This window comes from Rhinoraja longicauda, chromosome 4 (genome assembly GCF_053455715.1).
Source record: "Rhinoraja longicauda isolate Sanriku21f chromosome 4, sRhiLon1.1, whole genome shotgun sequence".
Lineage (NCBI taxonomy): Eukaryota > Metazoa > Chordata > Chondrichthyes > Rajiformes > Arhynchobatidae > Rhinoraja > Rhinoraja longicauda.
Genome location: NC_135956.1, coordinates 21,605,885 through 21,629,522, shown reverse-complemented (window position 1 = coordinate 21,629,522; position 23,638 = coordinate 21,605,885). Strand labels below are relative to the sequence as shown.

The window sequence follows — 23,638 nt, the reverse complement described above, 5'->3', positions numbered from 1 at the left end:
GAATTTAGAAGGATGAGAGGAGATCTAAAAGAAAGGTATACAATTATAAAAGGACTGGACAAGTTAGATACAGGAAAAATGTTCCAAATGTTGGGGGAGTCCAGAACCAAGGGCTACAGTCTAAGAATAAAGGGGAGGCCATTTAAAACTGAGATGTGAAAAAACATTTTCATCAAGAGAATTGTGAATATGTGGAATTCTCTGCCACAGAAGGCAGTAGAGTCCAATTCACTGGATGAATTTAAAAGAGAGTTAGATAGAGCTCCAGGGACTAGCAGAATCAAGGGACATGGGGAGAAGACAGGCACGGGTTACTGATTGTGGATGATCAGCCATGATCACAATGAATGGCGGTGCTGGCTCGACGAGACAAATGGCCTCCTGTCTCCACCTATATCCTTCCTTTGTCCCGCCCCCCTGACATCAGTCTGAAGAAGGGTCTCGACCCGAAACGTCACCCATTCCTTCTCTCCCGAGATGCTGCCTGACCTGCTGAGTTACTCCAGCATTTTGTGAATAAATCGATTTGTACCAGCATCTGCAGTTATTTTCTTATACTGTTTCCATGCTGTATGGCTCTATGACTATAACATACCACACTTGGCCTTTACTGATTCAGCTTCCCTCCTGAGTGGCATATTTTTGACAACCTCAGGTGCTGCTGAAATTAGCAGCAAGGCGTCAAAGCAAGCCATTGTCAACCAGTCATGTCCCTTCCAATCGACATTGAAATCTTGAGGCCAGACAGCGTTTGCCCTGTTGTGCTGTCACTTAAAAGTTATTTATCTCTTCAGATCTTTCACACCAATGTAAGGTCACTGATCTGAAACATTATCTCTTTTCCTCTTGCCAGAAACATTTGTTTAGTTGCTGAGTTTGTTTTGTTGCTGAGTTTGTATTCCATGATCCTTTGTAGAAACAAGAAACAGCAGATGCTGCTTTACAAAAAAAGATTTTAAAAAGTGCTCAGCAGGTCAAGCCGCGTCTCTGGAGAACATGGATCGGTGACGTTTCATATCAAGATCCTTCTTCAGACTAATTGTGGTGGAAGGGTGGGGGGGGGGGGGGGGGGGGGGGAGGGGGGGAGAGAGGAAGAAGAAAGATGGAAGTGAGGAGGGGCAGGACAAAGCCTGGCGGGCAATAGGTTGATACAAATGAGGAGGGTTTTTTGATGGGGAGATGGTTCAGCAAAGGCCAAAGATGAAAAGACAGAAATTTGTGAACATAAGGATTAAGGAGTTGTGAATTGGGAAGCTAGAGGAAGGAATGTAGGTGAAAGGGAAGGGGAGAAAGAGGTGTGGGATCAGGTAGGGGAGGTTGCGGGAAAGAAGGGAAGGGGAGGGTACATGACAAAGAATGTAGAGGGGAAGGGTTATGTAGTTACCTAAAATTGTTGAATTCAATATTCATACCATTGGGTTGTAAGCTACCCAGGCAGAATATGAAGTGATATACTTCCAATTTACGTGTGGCCTGACTCTGGCAATGGAGGAGGCCATGGACAGAATGGAGATCCAGCAGGCCTTGGCAGACCAAACGCAAGAGTTCAGCGAAACGGACACCGAATGTACACTTGATCTTAGCCAACGAACAGAAGGCCACATCGGGAACACCGGATATAGCAGGTTAGACGAGGTGCACGCGAGCCTCTGCCTCACCTGGAAGGACTGCTGGGGTCCCTGGGAGGAGGTGAGGAGGAGATATAGGAACAGGGTGTTACTTCTCCTGTGGTTGCAGGGGAAGGTACCTGGGGAGGGGGTAGTTTGGGTGGGAAGGGATGAGTGAACAAAACAGTTGCAGAGGGAGTGGTCTCTGCAGAAGGCAGAAATGAATGGGGATTGGAAGAAGTGACTGGTGGCGGGATCATGTTGGAGGTGACGGAAGTTTCAGAGGATAATGAAGGCAGAAGGCAGTGGAGGCCAATTCTCTGAATGCATTCAAGAGAGAGCTAGATAGAGCTCTTAAGGATAGCGGAGTCAGGGAGTATGGGGAGAAGGCAGGAACGGGGTACTGATTGAGAATCATCAGCCATGATCACATTGAATGGCGGTGCTGGCTCGAAGGGCCGAATGGCCTATTCCTGCACCTATTGTCTATTGTCTATAATGTGTTGGATGCGGAGGCCAGTGGGGTGACAGTTGAGGACCAGTGAGACTCTATCCTTGTGGGGAAATATAAGGTTGGAGGCCGTAGAGGAGAAATGGGCACAGGTATTGAGATTGGAAACGGTCTGGAAGATGAAGGGTTCCAACCCAAAACGTCACCTATCCACATTCTCCAGAGATGCTGCCTGACCCGCTGAGTTACTCCAGCACTCTGTGCCTTTTTTCACCCAATAAAAATTTTATTTTATGAAATAAAACCCAATGTGTTGGGTTTTATTTCATAAATTATATATTCTTGTGCACCAAATCCTTTTCAAGTCTTATCCTCCGACGTTTCCTTTTACATTGCAAATAATTAGAACATATTTGCATTAAGTCCCATGCTTACAGGCAAGATACAATACTAATTGGATCAAAAACCAAACTGACAGAATTTAATGGAGCTATTATGACCAAAGGATGAAAATAAATTCTATCTGATAAAACCTGCCTGTTTGGGTGTCTGGTTTTAGCACATCTTTTTGATCCTAATTGCTGATTAGCATCATCTCAACATGCCAGCCAGTGCTGAGAGGGGTGGCTGCAGGTTCAGTGCTGATCAGATACCATTTTTGTGCGTGTCTGGTCCATCACCCTGGGTCAAAATCTGCTGAATAAATTATGTGCAATCCACTGCCTTTAAAGTGGGAGAGTTGCATGAGAAAAATCGGTATGTAGACAGATCGCACTGCATTTGCAAGTCTCAGCATTTATCACCGCAGAATCTGCAGGAGACTCTGGTGCCTTAATCTCCATTGAATAGTTTCCACATCAACCCTTGAACAATTATGCCTGTGTGGCGGCTCCCGAGGGTCGGGCCATACCACTCACGACCCCTCGGCACGGGAATGGGTCGAGCCACTACACCTGCATCTTTCTCCCCCACCCCATCACCCCTATAGCGCGAGATATATTTATGTCATAAGGTCATAAGTGATAGGAGCAGCATTAGGCCATTCGGCCCACCAAGTCTATTCTGCCATTCAATCATGGCTGATCTATCTCTCCCTCCTAACCCCATTCTCCTGCCTTTTCCCCATAACCTCTGATACCCGTACTAATCAAAAATCTATCTCTCCTTAAAAATATCCACTGACTTTGCCTCCACAGCCTTCTGTGGCAAAGAATTCCACAGATTCACCACCCTCTGACTAAAGATATTTCTCCTCAACTCTTTCCTAAAAGAACGTCCTTTAATTGTATGACGTCTAGTCCTAGACTCTCCCACTAGTGGAAACTTCCTCTCCACATCCACTCTATCCAAGCATTTCACTATTCTGTATGTTTCAATGAGCCCCCCCCCCCCCCCTCATTCTTCTAAACTCCAGTGAGTACAGGCCCAGTGCCGACAAACGCTCATCATAGGTTAACCTACTCATTCCCGGGGTCATTCTTGTAAACCTCCTCTGGACCCTCTCCAGAACCAGCACATCCTTATCATTGCAGACAATTTCAGGCAATATATTTCCCCAAATACTCTTCCTGTATTTTGCACTGATCATTACATTCAAATCATGGCTGATCGATCTCTCCCTCCTAACCCCATTCTCCTGTCTTCTCCCCATAACCATTACATTCCCAAAACCATTACTCCCCAGAATCATTACATTCAAATACATGAGTTCTAAATTGGAAATGTGTGTTTTGACCATAATGCACCAGTTTATTCTGTTGCCAGACACAAGGTGGTCATATTTTGACTTCATTATTATGATTTCGGCAACCAGTCAGTATTAATAATACAACATATTACTATAGTGAATTAATGGGGCTATCAATGTTTGAATGATCAGCATCTCTTAAAGATAGCCAGTTACTTTTAAAAGAAGCTTCCATTTCTTAAAGGTGAAGTGCGTTGTGGCTTAAGCTCGCAAGATAAGTTATTTTATGGGTTGTAACGGCTGATTGGATGAGAGGCTCAAATGTTTAGTTTAATTTAGTTTATAGACAGCGCGGAAACAGGCCATTCGCCCCACCGAGACCGTGCCGCCCGGCAATCCCCGCACACTAACACAGTAATATTGAGTGGGAGGTTCCGGGGTATAGACCCAGCAACAATGAAGGAAAGGCAATATATATTTCCAGATATTTAGTCAGGGGGTGGTGAATCTGTGGAATTCTTTGCCACAGAAGGCTGTGGCGGTCAAGTCAATTGATATTTTAAGGCAGAGAAAGATAGATTTTGATTAGTACGGGTGTCAGGGATTGTGGGGAGAAGGCAGGAGAATGGGGATAGGAAGGAGAGAGATAGATCAGACATGATTGAATGGCAGAGTAGACTTGATGGTCCAAATGGCCTAATTCTGCTCCTATCACTTTTGAACTTTTCTGAATAATGTGCGACTTGGCGGGTTACCTTGCACTTGCTGCCCCTGAGCTGTCCTCCTTGCTAGTTTGGGTTCACAGTTTAGGAGGCACTACTGAAGTGGCCTGAGTGAGTGGTGGCAGCACAATTTGCCGATGGTACCTACTCTGCAGCCACCGAGCATCAGGTGGTGACAGAGTGAAACGTTGCTGGTCAACAGGCTGCTTTGTCCTGGGTTGGATCAGGCTTCTTGAGACTTGTATGTGCCGCACCACCTTGGCAAGTGAAGGGTATTCCATCAAGCAACTGACTTGTACCTAGTTGATGTGGAGGAAGGAACTGCAGATCCTGGTGTACACCGAAGATAGACACAAAATATTGGAGTACCTCAGCGGGACAGGCAGCATCTCTGGAAAGAAGGAATGAGTGACGTTTCAGGTCTAGACTGTTAGGTCGAGTGCAACCTGTCTCGCTGAGTTACTCCTGCAGGGCTTGTTGTTGCCTAGTTGATGATGGGAAAGCCTGAGGGTGTTACTCATTGCAGATACCCAGCCTCAGGACTGCTTTTGCAACCATAGTATTTATGTGCCTGGTCCAGTGGCTGGTTTCTCCACAAGAGCTGAAAGAATGCATTGGGATGCTGGCTGCATCCGTGATGTCAAGTGAGAGTCAAGAATATACAATTTTCATTATGTACCCACTACAGAACAGTGAGATCCCTACTTGCAGCAGCGTAGCAGGCCTTTAAGCACAATCACGTCATATATCATAGATAATAAAACTAAATTCAATACATTAATAACCACCAATAAATTGGTAACCATTGTCCATTAGGCAGTGATGGTGCCTGATAATGCTGCAACTTGCCTACTCTGCATTTTGTGGACTGTAAGTGTTATATGTGCGGCTCTTAATATTATTGTGATGATCCAAGACCCATAAATTAAATGCAAAAGCAGCATTCCTAATCCCCAGTTCGTGTGTTCATTGACATTTGGCATCGAGCCAAGGGCAGGTGAAATTTTACAACTAATACATTAACCTGATGAAATTACAATCTCATCAGGAAGGTTGTGGGTGATAATGATTTTAAAGCCCATTCTAAAAAATGTAGTAGGTGGACAGGGGGACCAACAGTGCATGAATACCACTCTCTTACCTTCATAGGTCAGACCATGGAATATAAGCGATGGGCCGTTATGTGACAACTCTACAAAAGTCTGGTTAGGCTGCTCCTGAAATATTGTGTGTAGCTTTTTTTTCCCAAACCATAGGAAAGATTGGATTGTGCTGGCAGGATTGCAGTGAAGATTCACCTGGATTTTTGTCTGGATTGAAGGATTTAAATTATGGGGAGAGACTGGACAAACTCGGCTTGTTTTTCCCAGAGTGGAGGGTACAGAATGAAAATTGTATATACTTGACTGTCTCTTGACATTACGGATGCAGCCAGCATCCCAATGCATTCTTTCAGCTCTTAGTTTATGAAAGGCATATATAGGGTAGCCAGTCAATATTTCCCATGATAAGGGGTATCAAGAAAAAAGGAGGGAGCATGGTTTTGAAGGAACGAGCTAGGAGTAGGTTTTTTTACATAGAGAGTGAATGGAGAGGTCCCGGCGGCCACCGCAAAGAAAGACCCGGTGGGCTGCAAAGAATTGAAAGGGGGGCAGCTACCTGCAGGGTAGAAGCTCAGGAGGTGCCGAGCTCGGCCCCGAAGACCAGCAAATCAAGGAGGAGGGAGCCGCTGGCAACGACGGATGCGAAGAGTGGGCCGGATAGGAGAGGGACCGGGGTAGTGCCTCCAGCACCTTCAGGATCAGCTATAGGAGGCGGCCCTGGGACACAGAGACGGTCGGGCAAGGAGAGGGACGTTGGTTCGCAGGGCGAGCTGGTCAAGGGCGTCGGAGGAGGCCCTGCAGCGGCCTGGGGCTTACCTGGATTGGGACGTGGACCAGACTTTGGACTTTTTGTAAATGGCGCCAAAATATGGCGACTCGTGCATGCGTGAGCTATGAAAAAATAATTTCACTGTGCAGCGCACATGTGACAATAAAGAGACATTGAACGTTGAAGATTGATCACTTGAATTTGCTGCCAGAGCAGGTTTTAGAATAATTGATCACGTTTTATGAGACATTTGGACAGATACATGAATAGACAAGGCAGTATAGAATTCAGAGACAAAAGAGGCTGTAGATGCTGGAATAAACAAGGCACTGGAAGAAACCAGTGGCTCAGGCAGCAGTTGTGGATAGAAAAGATGCAAGTCGAGATTTTAGCTTGAGACCCTGCATCAGGTATGAGAGGGAAGAGGAAAGTTCACCAGCACATAGCAGTACAATGGAGAGGTGGGCAGAGGCTGGTAGGCGATACTTGGAACCAGATGTGAAGAGATGATGGACAAATGGCAAATGGTGGGGAGGAGGAGGGAGGAGAGGATGGGAAACGTGAAAAAAGAAATAAGAAAACTAGGTGAGTTGTGTGGGAGAACACAGGGGGTGGAGAGGTAGGGGGGTGAAGGGTAAGATGGGTTACCTGAAATTGAAAAATCAATGTACTTGCCATTGGTTGTAAATGAATAAATGGGATTCATATGGATGGGCAAAAAAGTCTGCATGAATATGGTGGGCCAAAGGGCCTATTTGTGTGCTCTACAACTGTTACTCATGAGTATTCGAAGTAAAAATTATTCTGGGAAAAGACACTTAGCCCCTTTTTAAATTTCAAGTGTGCCAGAGAGAATAGAATGAATATGTCTTTTTCTTTTATTAAAAAACCCATAAAATAGTGGAATGTGAATCCTTCAATATAAATGAAAGTATCCACAATTACTAATATCTGAAATTTTTGCAGCACAAGTATTTCCTCAAAGGTCGTCCTGATCCTGTGATATTAGAAAATATATTGTGATATTAGAAGTCAACATTTCCTGTGAAAACAGCTAAAAGTAGCTATTTGTGTCGTTACTGCAGGGGCATTTATTCACAAAATGCTGGAGTAACTCAGCAGGTCAGGCAGCATCTCAGGAGAGAAGGAATGGATGACGTTTCGGGTCGAGACCTGAAACGTCACCCATTCCTTCTCTCCTGAGATGCTGCCTGACCTGCTGAGTTACTCCAACATTTTGTGAATAAATACCCTCGATTTGTACCAGCATCTGCAGTTATTTTCTTACAGTTACTGCAGGGGCATATGTTTTTATAACTTTCAAGAGATAAGGTTAACCATTTTGAAGTATACATTCCTATCTCGAATACCACATTGATGAAATTTACTGTGCGGGATTTTAATTAATAAACCATTCAAATTGTAAATTCATGCATTAATTTTGTTGTTGTCGATCAGCAAGGATTGTTAGTACTCACGTATATAGGAGTACCCTATTACTAATAACATCCTTATTTCCAGTTTTAACTGCTCATATGTGCATGCTGGAATTCACTAGTTGAGTTTAGTTTAGAGACAGCGCGGAAACAGGCCCTTCGGCCCACCAAGTCTGCACTGACCAGTAATCCCCGCACACTAACACTATCTTACACACACTTGGGACAATTTACGTTTATACCAAGCCAATTAACCTACAAACCTGCACGTCTTTGGAGTGTGGGAGGAAACAGAAGATCTCGGAGAAAACTCACATGGTCACGGGGAGAACGTACAAACTCCTTACAGACAACACCCGTAATCAGGATCGAAACCGGATCTCTGGCGCTCTAAGCACTGTAAGGCAGCAACTCTACTGCTGCGCCACCGTGCCACAATCTTGTTTGCTGGATTATACTTAGAAACATAGAAAATAAGTGCAGGATTAGGCCATTCAGCCCTTCGAACCAGCACCGCCATTCGATATGATCATGGCTGATCATCCAAACTCAGTACCCCGTTGACATGCTCACTGTTATTTCTGTTGCCATATTTTGCCCCATGCTTTTGTTCACTGATAGATATAGTGCTTACACTATTCTCTCAGATTGGTTGTGAAAGCATTCCATGCTTTTATTTTGAGGAAGAGCACAAAAATGATTTCAGTGCCTTGATTAATCTTTAACACACAATGTCTTCAAAAACTGTTCATTTGACTGAAAGAATTGATTGAAAGACACAGCGTGGAAACATGAAACCAAATCCATGCCGGCCATCAATCACCCATTCACACTAGTTTTGTCATATCCCACTTTCGCATCCACTCCCTACATACTAGGAGCAATTTACAGAGGCCGATTAACCTACAAACCCGCACATCTTTGGGATGTGGGAGGAAACTGGTGCACCTGGGGGAAACTCACACGATCACAGGGAGAATGTGAAGACTCCACATGGAGAGCACCAGAGGTCAGGTTCGAACCTCTATTGTAATGTTATGTAATTCTTTAATGGTAGTGTTGTATGGTTTGGGGGCATAGAAGTCATAAAGTTGTACAACATAGCAGGAGGTTCAGCCAACAGCATCTACGCTAACCATCATGTCTATCTATACTAATCTCACTCCCCTGCATTAATTCCAAATCCCTCTATGCCCTGCTCATGCCACCACCTGTCACGATGCCTCTTAAAGGGCGGCACGGTGGCGCAGCGGTAGTGTTGCCTTACAGCAAATGCAGCACCGGAGATCCGGGTTCGATCCCGACTACAGGTGCTGTCTGTACGTCTGGCCGGCATGGAGTTTGTACGTTCTCCCGTGACCTGCGTGGGTTTTCTCCAAGATCTTTGGTTTCCTCCCACACTCCAAAGACGTACTGGTTTGTAGGTTAATTGGCTTGGTAAATGTAAAAATTGTCCCGAGTGTGTGTAAGATAGTGTCAATATGCAGGGATTGCTGGTGGGTGGGCCGAAGGGCCTGTTTCCGCGCTATATCTCTAAACTAAACTAAACTAAATTAACTAAACTGTTTCTGCCTCCACCATCTTCTTTGGCAGCTCATTCCAGATAACAACTACGCTTCGTGTGCAACATTTTCTTCACAGATCCCATTGGGACCTAATTCCTCTCACCTTACACCTATACCCTTGTTTTACATCCCTCAACCACAGGAAATGGACACATGCTATCTACCCTATCTATGCCTCTCTCAGTTTTATGTACCTTTATCATATCAACTTCAACATCCATTTCTGCAGGGAAAACAGACCCTGCCTGTGCACTCTGTCATAAATCAAGCCCTCCAACATCGCAACATCCTTGTGAATCTTTTCTACACCTTCTCTAGTGTAATCATATCTTAGAGTCATAGAGTGATACAGTGTGGAAACAGGCCATGTGGCCCAACATGTCCCAACTACACTAGTCCCACCTGCCAGCATTTGGTCCATATCCCTCCAAACCTGTCCTATCCATGTACCTGTCTAATTCATTAATCACATCTTTCCTGCAAAGTGCTGACCTGAACTACACACAATACTTCAAGTGCAGTCTGATCAATGTTTGCATGACTGTAACATGGCATCCCAACTCTTGTTATCAGCATCTCAGCCGATGAAGCCAAGCATGCCATATGCCTTCTTCACACCCTGTCTACCTGCAGTCCAGTTTTCAGGGAACTAAGTACTTGTACAAGCAGGTCCTTCTGTTGAACAGCACTCCCCAAGGTCCTGCCATGTATAGTGCATACCCTGCCCTGGTTTGACTTATCAATATGCTTCACTTTGCACTTGTCTGAATTAAATTCCCTTGCTAATTTTCCCGGTTAATATAAATCCTTTTGTAACCTTTGACAATTTTCTTCACTGTCCACAATACCATCAAATTTATTGTCAGCTGCAAAATTACTAATCACACCATTAGATGTATAAGAATTGGAAAAAAAATAGAGATAACATTTAAACAGTTGGTTTCTTTCTGCTGTGAAAATCAGCCAGAATTGCTGAGACTTAAGTTGTTGAGGTAACTGATCTAACCTGTAGTCTAAAATGTCATAAAATATAGATGCAAGACGGTGACTATTAAGTCCTGCTACGGGACTATGGTCCCGCTGAGTTACTCCAGCTTTTTGTGTCTATCTTCGGTGACTATGAAGAGTTTGGTGTATAAGCAATCAATAAATCACACAGAGCATTGGGTCCCTCTTGTGGTTTATATGAAAATTGTCGGCAGAAATAGCTGTGATGTTGAGAAAGAGACATTAACCAGAATTGGATTCAAAAGTCATGATGATAGGCAAGTTATACATGCAGATTCATTCCTGAAGAAGTCATCAACATTTAAGCTTCCACATTACCTAGGAATCTTTGAATTCTAGTGCTTCAAAGGCTCTATTTCATCAATGGTTGTCAAACTAATCTGAAGGAAAAGTTTCAATCCCTTGTGTTTAAGATAACCAAGGCCGCAGATTTCAAGAGCAAGGGGCAGGTTATATCGTCCGCCCAAAGCCATAATTTTGGGAGAAATCCTGTTCCATTGAGATTTTCTTCCTCTATATGCTTCCATTTTACAAGGGAGAGTGCGTAGTGAGAAGATATGAACAATGGTAGTTACAAGCTTACTGGTTGAATTATATGTCCTGACACATAAAAACCTTGAATGGAATTTTCATTCGCGTGATGATTTCTTTACAATGCACATTCAATATGGGCATAACTGTCCAAGTATTTATTGCCCATATGAAATTGCCCTTGACTTGTGTGCCATTTTAGATTCCAATTAAAGCCAACCACATTGGCTTGAGTCTGGAATCAGATGTATCAGAACGAGTATGATTTCCTTTGAACAACATTAGTTAGGGAGAGAGATTTTTGCAAAACTCCAGAGTTTTGTGGTCACCATTACTAAACCTTTTATTCCGGATTTATTTACTTCATCAGCTTATATATTGGGATTTGAACTCATGTCTTTGAATCAACAATTGAGGCCTTAAAATACCAGTGTAATTATTCACTATAATTCCCATTAGGGAATCCTCACTCATTTCGCTGAATTGTTGAATAATCTCAAGGGCTCAGATAATATTGAGATTTTCTGAAAAGCATCTTCAAGTGTAATGTGGGTCTTTTAATACAGGATTATAGAATCACAGAATCATACAGCACAGAAACAGTCCCTTTAGCCCAACCCGCCTGTGCCTATTTAAGCTAGCCCCATTTGGACCCCCAACCTTTGGCCCATATCCCTCTAAACAATTACCTATCCATTTTTACTTGTCCAAATGCCTTTTAAATGTTATTATACCTGCCTCAAATACTTCCTTGTGTAGGAAAGAACTGTAGATCGCTGATGGACACAAAATGCTGGAGTAACTCAGCTGGACAGGCAGCATCTCTGGAGAGACGGAATCGGTGACATTTCGGGTTGAGCCCCTTCTTCAGACTGATATCAGGGGAGTGGGCGGTACAGAGATAAAATGTAATCAGAGACAGTAAAACTGGGCGGAGAACTGGGAAGGGAGAGGGGATGGAGAGAGAGGGAAAGCAAGGGCTACTTGAAGTTAGAGAAATCAGTGTTCATACCGCTGGGGTGTAAGCTACCCAAGCGAAATATGAGGTGCTGTTCCTCCAATTTGCGCTGGGCGTCATTCTGACAATGGAGGAGGCCCAGGACAGAAAGGTCAGTGTGGGAATGGGTGGGGGGAGTTAAAGTGTTGAGCAACTGGGAGATCAGGTAGGTTTAGGCAGACTGAGCGGAGGTGTTCAGCGAAACACTGTTGATTGTGTTCAGCGGAGGTATTCACCGAGCCTGTGCTTGATCTCGATATATAGGAGTCCACACCGGGAACAGTGAGTACAGTAGATGAGTTGGAGGAGGTAAGTGAACCTCTGCCTCACCTGAAAAGACTGTCCAGGTTCTTGGACAGAGGGGAGATGTAGGGACAGGTGTTGCATCTCCTGCAGTTGCAGGGGAAAGTACCTGGGCAGTGGGTGGTTTGGGTGGGAAACGACGAGTTGGCTAGGGCACTGCGGAGAGAACGGTCTGCGGAAAGTTGAAAGGGATGGAGATGGGAAGATGTGGCTAGAGGTGGGATCTTGTTGGAGGTGGTGAAAATGTCAGAGGATTATGTGCTCAACCACTTCCTTTGTATGTACCACAAAGGAAGTGTGAAAAGGTGTGAAAAGGTTGCCCCTCGGGGTTCCTATTAAATCTTTCCTCTCTTACCTTAAAGTTATGCTCTCTAGTTTTTGATTCCCATGCATCCATCTTATCTATGCTCCTCATGATATTATAGACTCCTATAAGGTTATCGCTCTGTGTCCTATGATCCAAGGAATGAAATCCTAACCTGCTCAATGTCTCCCTATAACTCAGAACTCGGGTCCTCATTCTTGTAAATCGTCTTCGCACTCTTTCCAGTTTAATGTCCCCTTTTCTAGAGCAGGGTAACCAAATCTTTCCCTTCTCACCTTAAAGCTAAGGCCTTTAGTTTTAGATTCCCCAACCCTGGGGAAAATAACTGTGCAATCACCCTCTCTATGCCCTTCATGATTTTATACACCTCTTGGAGATCAGCCTGCGCTCCAAGGGGTTAAAGTTCCAGTTTGCCAAACCTCTTCCTATTATGCAGTCTCTCGAGTCCTGGCGATTAGTGTAGTAAGTAGCTTACTGAGACATGTGCATTAAGCAACTAAAACTGTTTACTGCAGCAGTCAAATTCAGACTGACTGAAAGGATGCACAAAAAATATGCTTAAGCATATGACATGTTTTATTATGGTAGTTGCAACCCACCAGCCCAAGGGACTAACTACAGTATACATAAAGCTGATCGACATACACCATGATTGAATAGGTCAAGGCAACCAATTCTGGATCCTGAGCTGCATTTTCAGTAAAGAGCCTCGCCCTTTGAAAGAGTGCATTGAAAACATTGCTTGCTGCACATGATTTTCTAACTAGATAAAAATGAATGCATAATTTTCTGGTATCTAAGAAGCTCTGTGCATGCATGTGCATTTACAGAGTGTAGGCAGAATATTGAAGGCAACGATGTCTAAACCATAAACGCAGTGAATATGTTTCCATACAGATCGTGTTGTTTACAAATCTTATGTGGATCCATTTAATTCATTCCTGATATGTGTGTACCTACTGCTAATATAATCTCAGTATATTTTGGTGACATAATTATCCAAAAGTCTGACCTCACCCCATGCATTGAAATGTATTGTACCGTACATCTTCCTTCCAATCATGATAGTCTTTTCTTTAATTATCTAAATTATTTTATTTGACTGGATATCACGCAAACAAAAGCTTTTCACTGTACCTGGGTACGTAACAATAATAATAATAAACTAAAATCCTCCTTCTTGTCTACAAAGCCCTAAGTGGCTTAGGGGCAACATATCTTACAGAGTCCCTCCTGCCGTATGCCCCTACTCTAGCGCTCAGGTCAGCTGATGCTGCCTGTTAGCCACTCAACACCGCAGCAATAAAAACATTGGTAAAGTAGCCTTTTTCAACTATGTCCCCAAGCTGTGGAATACCCTACCCAGGGCCATGAGAGACGCCCATTCACTTGACATTTTTTAAACGGCAGGTAAAAACTTTTTCTTATTGAACTTTTAACTGATTTTACTTTGTTTGTCTTTTTACACTCTCAATTTTACCTTTTATATCTATATACTAAAACTCTCGTTTGTTTGTTTATTTGTGATCGAGCCACGGTACACGATAGCTTGAGAATTTTAGGTCCACCTTACTCACCGTCATCACTTTAATGGTAAAGCAAGTAGTTTCATTGAAATCGGTGTTATATTTTTAAAGTTATTTACATTTTAAAGTTTAAATCTATCTCCGAGGGAGGGAGGAGGGAGGGAGGGAGGGGGAGGTGGGGGGGATGGAGGGAGGGGGGAGGAAGGTGGATAAGGGGGTTGAGGGGGATGGAGAGGGGGAAGGGGAAATGGGGAGGGGAGGAGGGGAAGGGGAGGGGAGGGAGGGGGGGGGGGGGGTAGGAGAGGGTGCTGCACCAATGCAGGAGAGGTTTGGGCCCAACGGGTCCACTTGATCTAGTTTTTATATAAATCTGTGCTTTGTATGCTATTAACAGTATTGTATTTTAAATTGTATTTTTGTTTAGACATGTGTTTGTTTTTGTGCAAAGCACTTTGGGCTGCATTCAATTGTATGAAAAGTGCTATATAAATAGGTATTATTATTATTATAAAGTAAACTTATATATTGATTTGAAATGTTGCTACATTTTTGTTCATTGTTCCTGTTATTTCTATTTGATGCTTGTAATCAGAAACCTTTGTTTCTCACCTAACAGATTTTTGTTAGTCATCGGATGCTTAATCCTCGCCGTTTTGTCAACATTTATTGAATATGAGAAACTCTCACAAGAATGGCTCCTGATACTGGTTAAGTATAATTTAATTTTGATCTACACTATATTGCTAATCTAGATATCAGATTTGAGTTAATTAATTAGTTTGTGTGTGTTTAAAGTCAGAATTCATGTTTGAATTCAGAAATCTGCAATGACTTTCCATTCCAATTGATTTGTTTTCAAGGAACCCAGCTAAAATGCTCCGCCATTGCTCAACTGTTTTGACTTGATTTGATCCAACATCATTTAATTGAATGGTGAAATAGTCCCGATAGGATGAATGGACTGCTTCTATTACAGAGTCATAAAATCATACAGCTATGCAGCATGGAAACAAGCCCTTCAGCCCAACGCATTCATGCTGGCCAGGTTGCCCAAACGAGCTAGTCCCATTTGCCTGCAACTGCCCCATATCCTTCCAACCTTTCCTGTCCTTGGATCCGTCCAAATGTCTTTTAAATGTTGTAATTGTACCTGCCTCTGCTACTTCTTCTACCAGCTCGTTCCATGAACGCAGCTGCCTCTGTTTGATAAAGTTATCCCTCAGATACCCTTTAAATCTTTCTCCGCTCAATGTAAACCTGTGCCCTCTAGTTTGAGATTTCCCTATTGTGGGGAAAGGACTATGACTATTCACCTTTTCTATGCCCCTCATAATTTTATAATCCTCCATAATATCACTCCTCAGCCTTGTACACTCCAGGAAAATAAGATCCAGCCTATCCAACCTCTCCTTATAACTGAACCCCTCTGTGCTTGGTAACCTCCTCAGAAATCTTCTCTGCACTCTTTCTGCTTTAAAGGCAGCCTTCCAACAGCTGGATGACCAGAAGTGTACACAGTACCTCAAATGTGATCTTACCAACATCTTGCTCAGATGTAACATGATGTCCCCACTCCTGTGCACAGTGCATTGACAAATAGGCGAGCATGTCATATGCCTTCTTTACCACCTTGTCTACCAGTTTCACACTTTAATAAAACTATGTACCTGCACCACTGGATCTCTCTATTCTACAACACTCATCAGGGCTCTACTATTTACTATGCATGTCCAACCCTGGTTTGTCTTTCCAAAATGCAACAAGCTGCAATTATTTGAATTACATTCCATCTGCCATTCATCAGCCTCTTGGCCCAGTTGACCAATTTTCCCGTGGTAATCTTCATTAAGATCATAAGATCATAAGTGATAGTAGAATTAGGCCATTTGGCCCATCAAGTCTACTCTGCCATTCAATCATGGCTGATCTATCTCTCCCTCCTAACCCCATTCTCCTGCCTTCTCCCCTAAACCTCTGACATCCGTACTAATCAAGAATCTATCCATCTCTGCCTTAAATATATCCACTGACTTTGCCTCCACAGACATCTATGGCAATGATTCTTAACGTTCTTCACTGTGTACGATATCACCTATTTTAATGTTATACTATTTTGGTACAGGATAGAATACCATATTGCCAACCAATTCCCATTTTCTCATCAAGAAAATGGATTCAATGCTGAAGGATTGGAACACGTCTCCTTTGTAATTATGAAGCACTTTAACGTTTATGAGAATGATCCCAGGATTGATTGGGTTAACATATGATGAGCTTTTGGTGGCACTGGGCCTGTACTCACTGGTGTTTAGAAGGATGAGGGGGACCTCATTGAAACTTACCGAACAGTGAAAGGCCTGGACAGAGTGGATGTGGAGAGGATGTTCCTACTAGTGGGAGAGTCTAGGACCAGAGGCCATAGCCTCAGAATAAAATAATTTAGAAAGGAGATAAGGAGGCATTTCTTTTGTCAGAGCTTGATGAATCTATGGAATTCATTGCCACAGAAGGATGTGGAGGCCGATGGATATTTTTAAGGCAGAGATTGGCAGATTCCAGATTAATACGAGTGTCAGGGGTTATGGGGATAAGGCAGGAGAATGGGGTTGAGGGGGAAAGATAGATCAGCCATGATTGAATGGCAGAATAGACTTGATGGGCCAACTGGCCTAATTTTGTTCCTACAACCTAGGAACATATTTTTGCACAATGATGAACAGAACAGAATTTGCAACCTTCATGGAGATGAGGAGGAATGCACTCTCTCAGAAGGTTGTGAAGTTCTTTGCCCAAGCGTCCTGTTGAGGTAAAGGCTGAGACTGATACTGAGACTGATAGATTTTTGTATTCCGGGGAAGTGAAGAATTGTGAGTATCAGGCAAGAAAGTGTTGAGGCTGGGATCAGATCTGTTATGAACTTCTTGAATGACGAAGCAGGTTCAGGCACTGCACAGTCAATTTCTGCTCCTTTTTCTTATAGTCAATCAACTAGCACATCACACGTTGTCCATTTAGTTATGTAATTTGTCCGTCTACTTCTTTCCATACAACATCATTTGACACTCCTCCTACAAAACTCTCCTTCATCTCCATGGGATTATTTCTTCTAACAGTCTGGCCATCTGTTTGATCGGAACCTCATCAAATTCAGTTATCTGTATTTAACAACATACATTACCCTATGCATTCTATCTCTACCTCACCACCTTGTTTCCCATCTACACATATAAATACATGATTCCTCCTTCCTCTTCATACATCACTCATTCATAATGCTACATACATTGCACATTGATCACATTCAAAATCTATATAAATCACGTCTCCAACTCTTCATACACTGCTATCTATGGCTGTACAAATTTCACTCATCTATCCCCTTATTACATGACACATCTAATCCTCAAGCCCGATACATATACCATTCGGATTGATATACATTGCACTTTACATTATTCATCCATCCATTCATCTAACCTTATTTATATCCAGTCTGAAGAAGGGTTCGACCTGAAATCTCACCCAATCCTTCTCTCCAGAGATGCTGCCTGTCCCGCTGAGTTACTCCAGCATTTTGTGTCTACCTTAATTATATCTAAATTGCTCATCTGGTTCCAGATATATGTCACTGGTTTACCTTCCAAATACACCACACAGCCATATATCTTCATATGTTACATCAAATCTTCTGTACACTTCATTTATTTGTACCCCTTTATTTATAATATCTACTTTTCCACAAATATTACTCATCTATTCCCCATCATACACTCATCATCAGGCCCTCTATAAATATCACATCCACACATATTACACATTTTAAACCTCTTATTTTACTGATTCATGGGATCTGAGCATCACAGGCAAGGCTGTGTTGCTGTCTCTAATCACCCTCAAGAAAGTGATAGTGAGCTGCCTCTAGAATATTTGAAGGGTCTCCCACGATGTTAGGTAAGGTGTTGCAGAGATTTGGCAAAGAAATAATGAAAGAACGCTGATGTTCTGGACTCCTATATATTGGCGAGACCAAGTGCAGGCTCAGCGATCGTTTCGCTGAACATCTCTGCTTAGTCCACCTAAACCTACCTGATCTCCCGGTTGCTAAACACTTTAACTTCCCCTCCCATTCCTGCACTGACCTTTCTGTCGTGGGCCTCCTCCATTGTCAGAGTGAGGCCCAATGCAAATTGGAGGAACAACACCTCATATTTCGCTTGGGCAGCTTACAGCCCAGCGGTATGAACATTGACTTCTCTAACTTTAGATATCTTCTCTGTCCCTCCCTTCTCCTCCCCCTACCCAGTTCTCCCACTGTCTTCCTGTCTCCACCTATATCCTTTCTTTGTCCCGCCCTCCCTGACATCAGTCTGAAGAAGGGTCTCGACCCGAAACGTCACACATTCCTCCTCTCCAGAGATGCTGCCTGACCTGCTGAGTTACTCCAACATTTTGTGATACCTTACTTTTCTCCTCTCTCTCCATCCTTTCCCATTCCCAGTTATCCAACCAGTCTGACTGTCCCTGATTTCATTTTATCTCTATTTGCTTTCTTTTACCTTCTCCTGGCTAACAATGATCTATTCTACGATTTCCTTGATCGGACCCCTTTTGATGTCTCGTTCTTACACCTTAAGGGCCTATGCCACAGGCGATTTTTTTGGTGACTGCCAGCGACTGTCAAAGTCGTAGCAGATCGCAAAAAAATTATTTTACCCGGCGACAATGACCACGACAATGCCGAGTCAGGTCGAGATTACACTGTCTTTGGAAACATCGCAAAAATGTCCACGCTGTCAATGCTTCTCCGGCGTCCTAATTTTCGCTGAAATCACTGACAAGTCGGTAAGTACTTGAGAGTTTTGAAATATAACATCTTGCCCGAAAACCAAGCTTCACTGTAACAAGGCATAAACTGGATTTACTCTGGGCAACCCAATCTATTCCTCTCATGATCTATTACACAAGTGTATTGATGGCTTAGCATTGATATTAAATTGTAGTACTGTGGCGGCTCCCAAGGGTCGGGCCATACCACTACCGACCCCTCGGCACGGGAATGGACCAGTCCAGGGGGGGCGGTCCGGTACTACGTATATAAGGACAAGGTTTTGGGCGCGAAGTGATTCCGTCTGATAACCGAGGAATAATAAAACAGAACGTCCCGAAATACCCGGCTTCTCGCCTTTATTTCGGGCCTCTTCCGACGCGCCACAGTACTTTGCAATAACTGTGTGCCCTTTTTTTTAACAGGAAGCTGTTACCATCGTGGTATTTGGCGTAGAGTTTTGTCTCAGGGTCTGGGCATCTGGCTGCTGCTGTCGATACAGAGGATGGAAAGGGCGCCTGAAGTTCATCAGAAAGCCATTATGTCTTCTAGGTCAGTAGTTGTTTTATTAACAGTCAACTAAAAACGGAAACTTTCTGTTAGATAAGTTAATGCAAAATTATTCTCACTGTTCAAGCTTGATCACTGTGATTGGTGATTGCTGACCAATGAGAGAAAGGATGGTAAATGCCTGCATTTAAATAGCTTATTATTTCATTCACATTGGGCAGCCCAGTGGCAAAGTTACTAGAGCTGCTGCCTCACAGCACCAGGGACCCAGGGTCGATCCTGGCCTTGAGTGTAGTCAGTGTGGAGTTTGCACATTCATCTTTTAACCATGTGGGTTTTCTCTGAGTATTCCGGTTTCCTTCTGCATCCCAAATACATGGGGGTTTGTGAGTTAATTGGCCTGTTTAAAAAAAAAAATGCCCCAGAAATGTATGGAGTGGACAAAAATGTGGGATAACACAGAACTCATGTGAACAGGTAATCAATGGTCGGCATTGACTCGCTAGGACGAAGGGCCAGTTTCCATGCTGTACCTCAGAACAGTCAACAGTGCCATCAAGATTGCTGGGGACGCAGAATGTGAGGAATGTTGTCAAAGTATACATTGAGATATAGATCAGCTACAGAAATGGGTGGGGAAATGGCAGATGGAATTTGTGATTTGTCATACATGGAAGAACTCAGCAGGTCAGGTGCACCTGGAGAGGGAATGGACAGGTGGCTTTTCAGGTTGGGACCCTTCTTCTGACTCAATGCTGTCCCTGTGGTACAATAAAAAAAAACATCAACTAAATGGTGCCCACAGAAGTCACACATTAACCTGTTGCCTAAGGGATAGATGCAGGCCCAATTACAGGATTGTGCTCTGGGATGTTTGATGTCCATTTGAGAGGATTATAGTTGCCAACTCAGTTGAAAGATGACAACACCAACAGCCCATCTGTATTGAACTGGAACGTCAGCCTAGTTCTTACAGGGCGTAACTGCACAACCTTCTCAATCTGGAGATGGTGCACTGTTGATGGATAGCCACCCATTGAAGAATCTGACTGAAGTTTTGACTCTCTTAGATTCAGTCTTCCTCACACTAGAGTATTTTCCTTGTACCTTTCCAGATATCATCGTCTTGATTGGTTCCATAGTGATTGTTGCCGTGGGCACGTTGCAGAACATTGTGGCGACGTCACTACGAAGCTTGCGATTTCTACAAATACTCCGCATGTTGCGGATGGACCGAAGGGGAGGCACTTGGAAACTTTTAGGTTCCGCAATCTGTTCACACAGCAAGGTAAGTAAGGATAGACACAAAAAGCTGGAGGAACTCAGTGGGACAGGCAGCATCACTGGAGAGAAGGAATGGGTGATGTTTTGGGTCGAGAGTCTGAAGAAGGGTCTTGACCCTGAAACGTCACCGATTCCTTCTCTCCAGAGATGCTGCCTGACCCACTGAGTTACTCCAGTTTTTGTGTCTATCTTCGGTTTAAACCAGCATCTGCAGTTCTTTCCCAAACAAGGTAAGTAAGGCCTTCAGAAACAGAATAAGGCTACATTGTTGCCTTACTGGTGAAACAGGTTCTGATTTAATACCTGATATTATTTATGTTTTTAGTTTTAGTTTGAGAGATACAGCACGGAAACAGGCCCTTCGGCCCACCGAGTCCGCGCCGGCCAGCGATCCCCGCACATTAACAATATCCTACACTATCCTAACCATTATGGTTACTGTCATTTTATTAACGGAGCTGAATATAGCAGCTGTTTTAATTTAACATAAATTCATCCCAGAACATCATGTGATGCAACGATAACAGAGGATACAAACAACGAGAAACTATACTTGGTATTTTGACCGATGCAAAGCGCCGGAGGAACTCAAGAGGTCAGGGCTATGGTCCGATGGGCAGTATGGGCATTGTGGAGGGAATGGGCAATATGGAGGCAGTATGGAGGCGATGGACGGGCAACGTTTCGAGTTGGGACCTTTCGTCAGACTGAATGGAGTAGGGGGAGAGAAAGCTGGAGGAGAGAGGCTGGGATGAGACAACGTCTGGCGAGTGACAGATACAAGTGACAAAGTTAGAGGTGAAAAGGAGACTAACGATTGTCAGATAAATAGAGTAGAGAATTTAGCCAAACTGGCTTGTTCAGAAATTGGGGTTGGTGGTGACAGACGAGGGATCCGAGCTTGGTAGATGGTGTGTGATTTGGCCACTTGGGCAATGTATGGAGGTGGAGGGAGGAGAGGGGAATTCAGCATTCTAGTGGTCCTAGAAGGAGTTGGTCTGGGTGAGATTATTCCTTAGAGATGTGATGAATGGGGGAGGGGGTGGGAAATCACAGGAGACAGAGGTTATGGGGAGAAGGCAGGAATCAGAGGTTATGGGGAGAAGGCAGGAGAGTGGGGTTAGGAGGGAGAGATAGATCAGCCATGATTGAATGGCGGAGAAGACTCGATGGCCGAATGGCCTGATTCTACTCCTATTCCTTATGACATGATCTTATGAGACGTTGATTTGGGGGAGATTATTCCTTGAGGATGCTATCACAACCTTGCGCGTGCTTATCCACTTGGAAGGAATTAATAGATCTCTCTCTTGTTTATCAGGAACTCATCACTGCCTGGTATATTGGTTTTCTATCACTCATTCTGGCCTCGTTCCTTGTTTACCTGGTTGAAAAAGATGATAATGCCCGGAACAGCACTCAGGACTTCAACACCTACGCGGATGCATTGTGGTGGGGTTTGGTAAGTGTTCAGTCTGGACGTTGAGAGGATATCTGGGCCTTTCTGGGACTGAGGGACTTTTGTTTCCTGTCTGCAAAATATTCTGGGACAGCCAATCTATCAAAAATCTCCAATCAACAAAAATAGAAACTGTAAATGCTCAATAGATCAACCAGCATCTGTTGGTTTAGTTTAGAGATACAGCGCAGAAACAGGCCCTTTCGTCCACCGGGTCTGCGCCGACCAGTGATCCCCGCACACTTGCACTGTCCCATACACTAGGGGCAATTTACAATTCTTACCAAAGCCAATTTACCTACAAACCTGTGCGTCTTTGGAATGTGGGAGGAAACCAGAGCACCTGGAAAAAAATCCATGCGGTCATAGGGAGCACATACAAAATCCGTACAGGCAAAACCCGGAATTTGAGAATTTGAGCACCCGGCCACAGTTTGAGAATAAGGGGTAGGCCATTTAGAACAGAGATGAGGGAAAACATTTTCAGTCAGAGAGTTGTGAATCTGTGGAATTCTCTGCCTCAGAGGGCAGTGGAGGCCAATTCTCTGAATACATTCAAGAGAGAGCTAGATAGAGCTCTTAAGGATAGCGGAGTCAGGGGGTATGGGGAGAAAGCGGGAACGGGGTACTGATTGAGAATGATCAGCCATGATCACATTGAATGGCGGTGCAGGCTCGAAGGGCCGAATGGCCTACTCCTGCACCTATTGTCTATTGTCTATTGGAATCAGGATCGAACCTAGGTCTTTGGTGCTGTAAGACAGCAACTTTACCGCTGTGCCACCGTGCCGCCAGTGGCGTATCTACGGTAAATAGCGCCTATGGCAAACACTGAAATTGCGCCACTGTCCAAATATCTGACAGGGACCAGGTAGGGCCCATCCTGTGCGTATTTGGGGGTTTAGTTTAGAGATACAGCACGGAAACAGGCCCTTTCAGCCCACCGGGTCCGCACCGAACAGCGAACCCCGCACATTAACACTATCCTATACCCACTAGGGACCATTATTACATTTACCAAGCCCATTAACCTACATACCTGAGTGTGGGAGGAAACCGAAGATCTCGGAGAAAACCCACGCAGGTCACGGGGAGAACGTACAAACACCGTGCAGACAGCGCCCATAGTCGGGATCGAACCCGGATCTCTTGCACTGCATTCGCTGTAAGGCGGCAACTCTACCACTGCGCCACCGTGCCGCCCACAGGTCCTACAGGTGCTACTGGTCCATCGCCGATTTTCCTGCAACCGGTGATCCAGCCCCCTCCCCCCCTATTAATCCGGACAGAGAGCGCACTTGAAATCTCCCCATGGAAGTCCTCCTTCCCCCCCCCAAAAAAAATGTTGTGCCCAGGCTGGTTGAGGCGGCCGATCTTGACCTCATCGGGACCTCCGTGCCAAGTGGTGGGTCGAATTTGCTCCCTGCGGCCGAGGCTCTGGAAATGTAAAATTGTCCCTTGTGTCACTGGCGCCCCCCTTCAAGTGGCGCCCAGGGCACGTGCCATACCTGCCATGCCCTAGATATACCA

The 23,638-nt window shown here is 44.2% G+C and overlaps 1 protein-coding gene across 1 annotated transcript in view; it reads left to right on the top strand.

Annotated features, from left to right (window-relative positions):
- The window catches only part of kcnq3 (potassium voltage-gated channel, KQT-like subfamily, member 3), a 247,296-nt gene that overhangs the window by 144,804 nt on the left and 78,854 nt on the right, over positions 1 to 23,638 (top strand). Inside the window, exons 2-5 of the mRNA XM_078397327.1 lie at positions 14,647 to 14,737; positions 19,281 to 19,407; positions 20,481 to 20,653; positions 21,971 to 22,111. Of these exons, the coding sequence (XP_078253453.1) occupies positions 14,647 to 14,737; positions 19,281 to 19,407; positions 20,481 to 20,653; positions 21,971 to 22,111 (532 nt within the window). The remainder of the gene's footprint in view (positions 1 to 14,646; positions 14,738 to 19,280; positions 19,408 to 20,480; positions 20,654 to 21,970; positions 22,112 to 23,638) is intronic.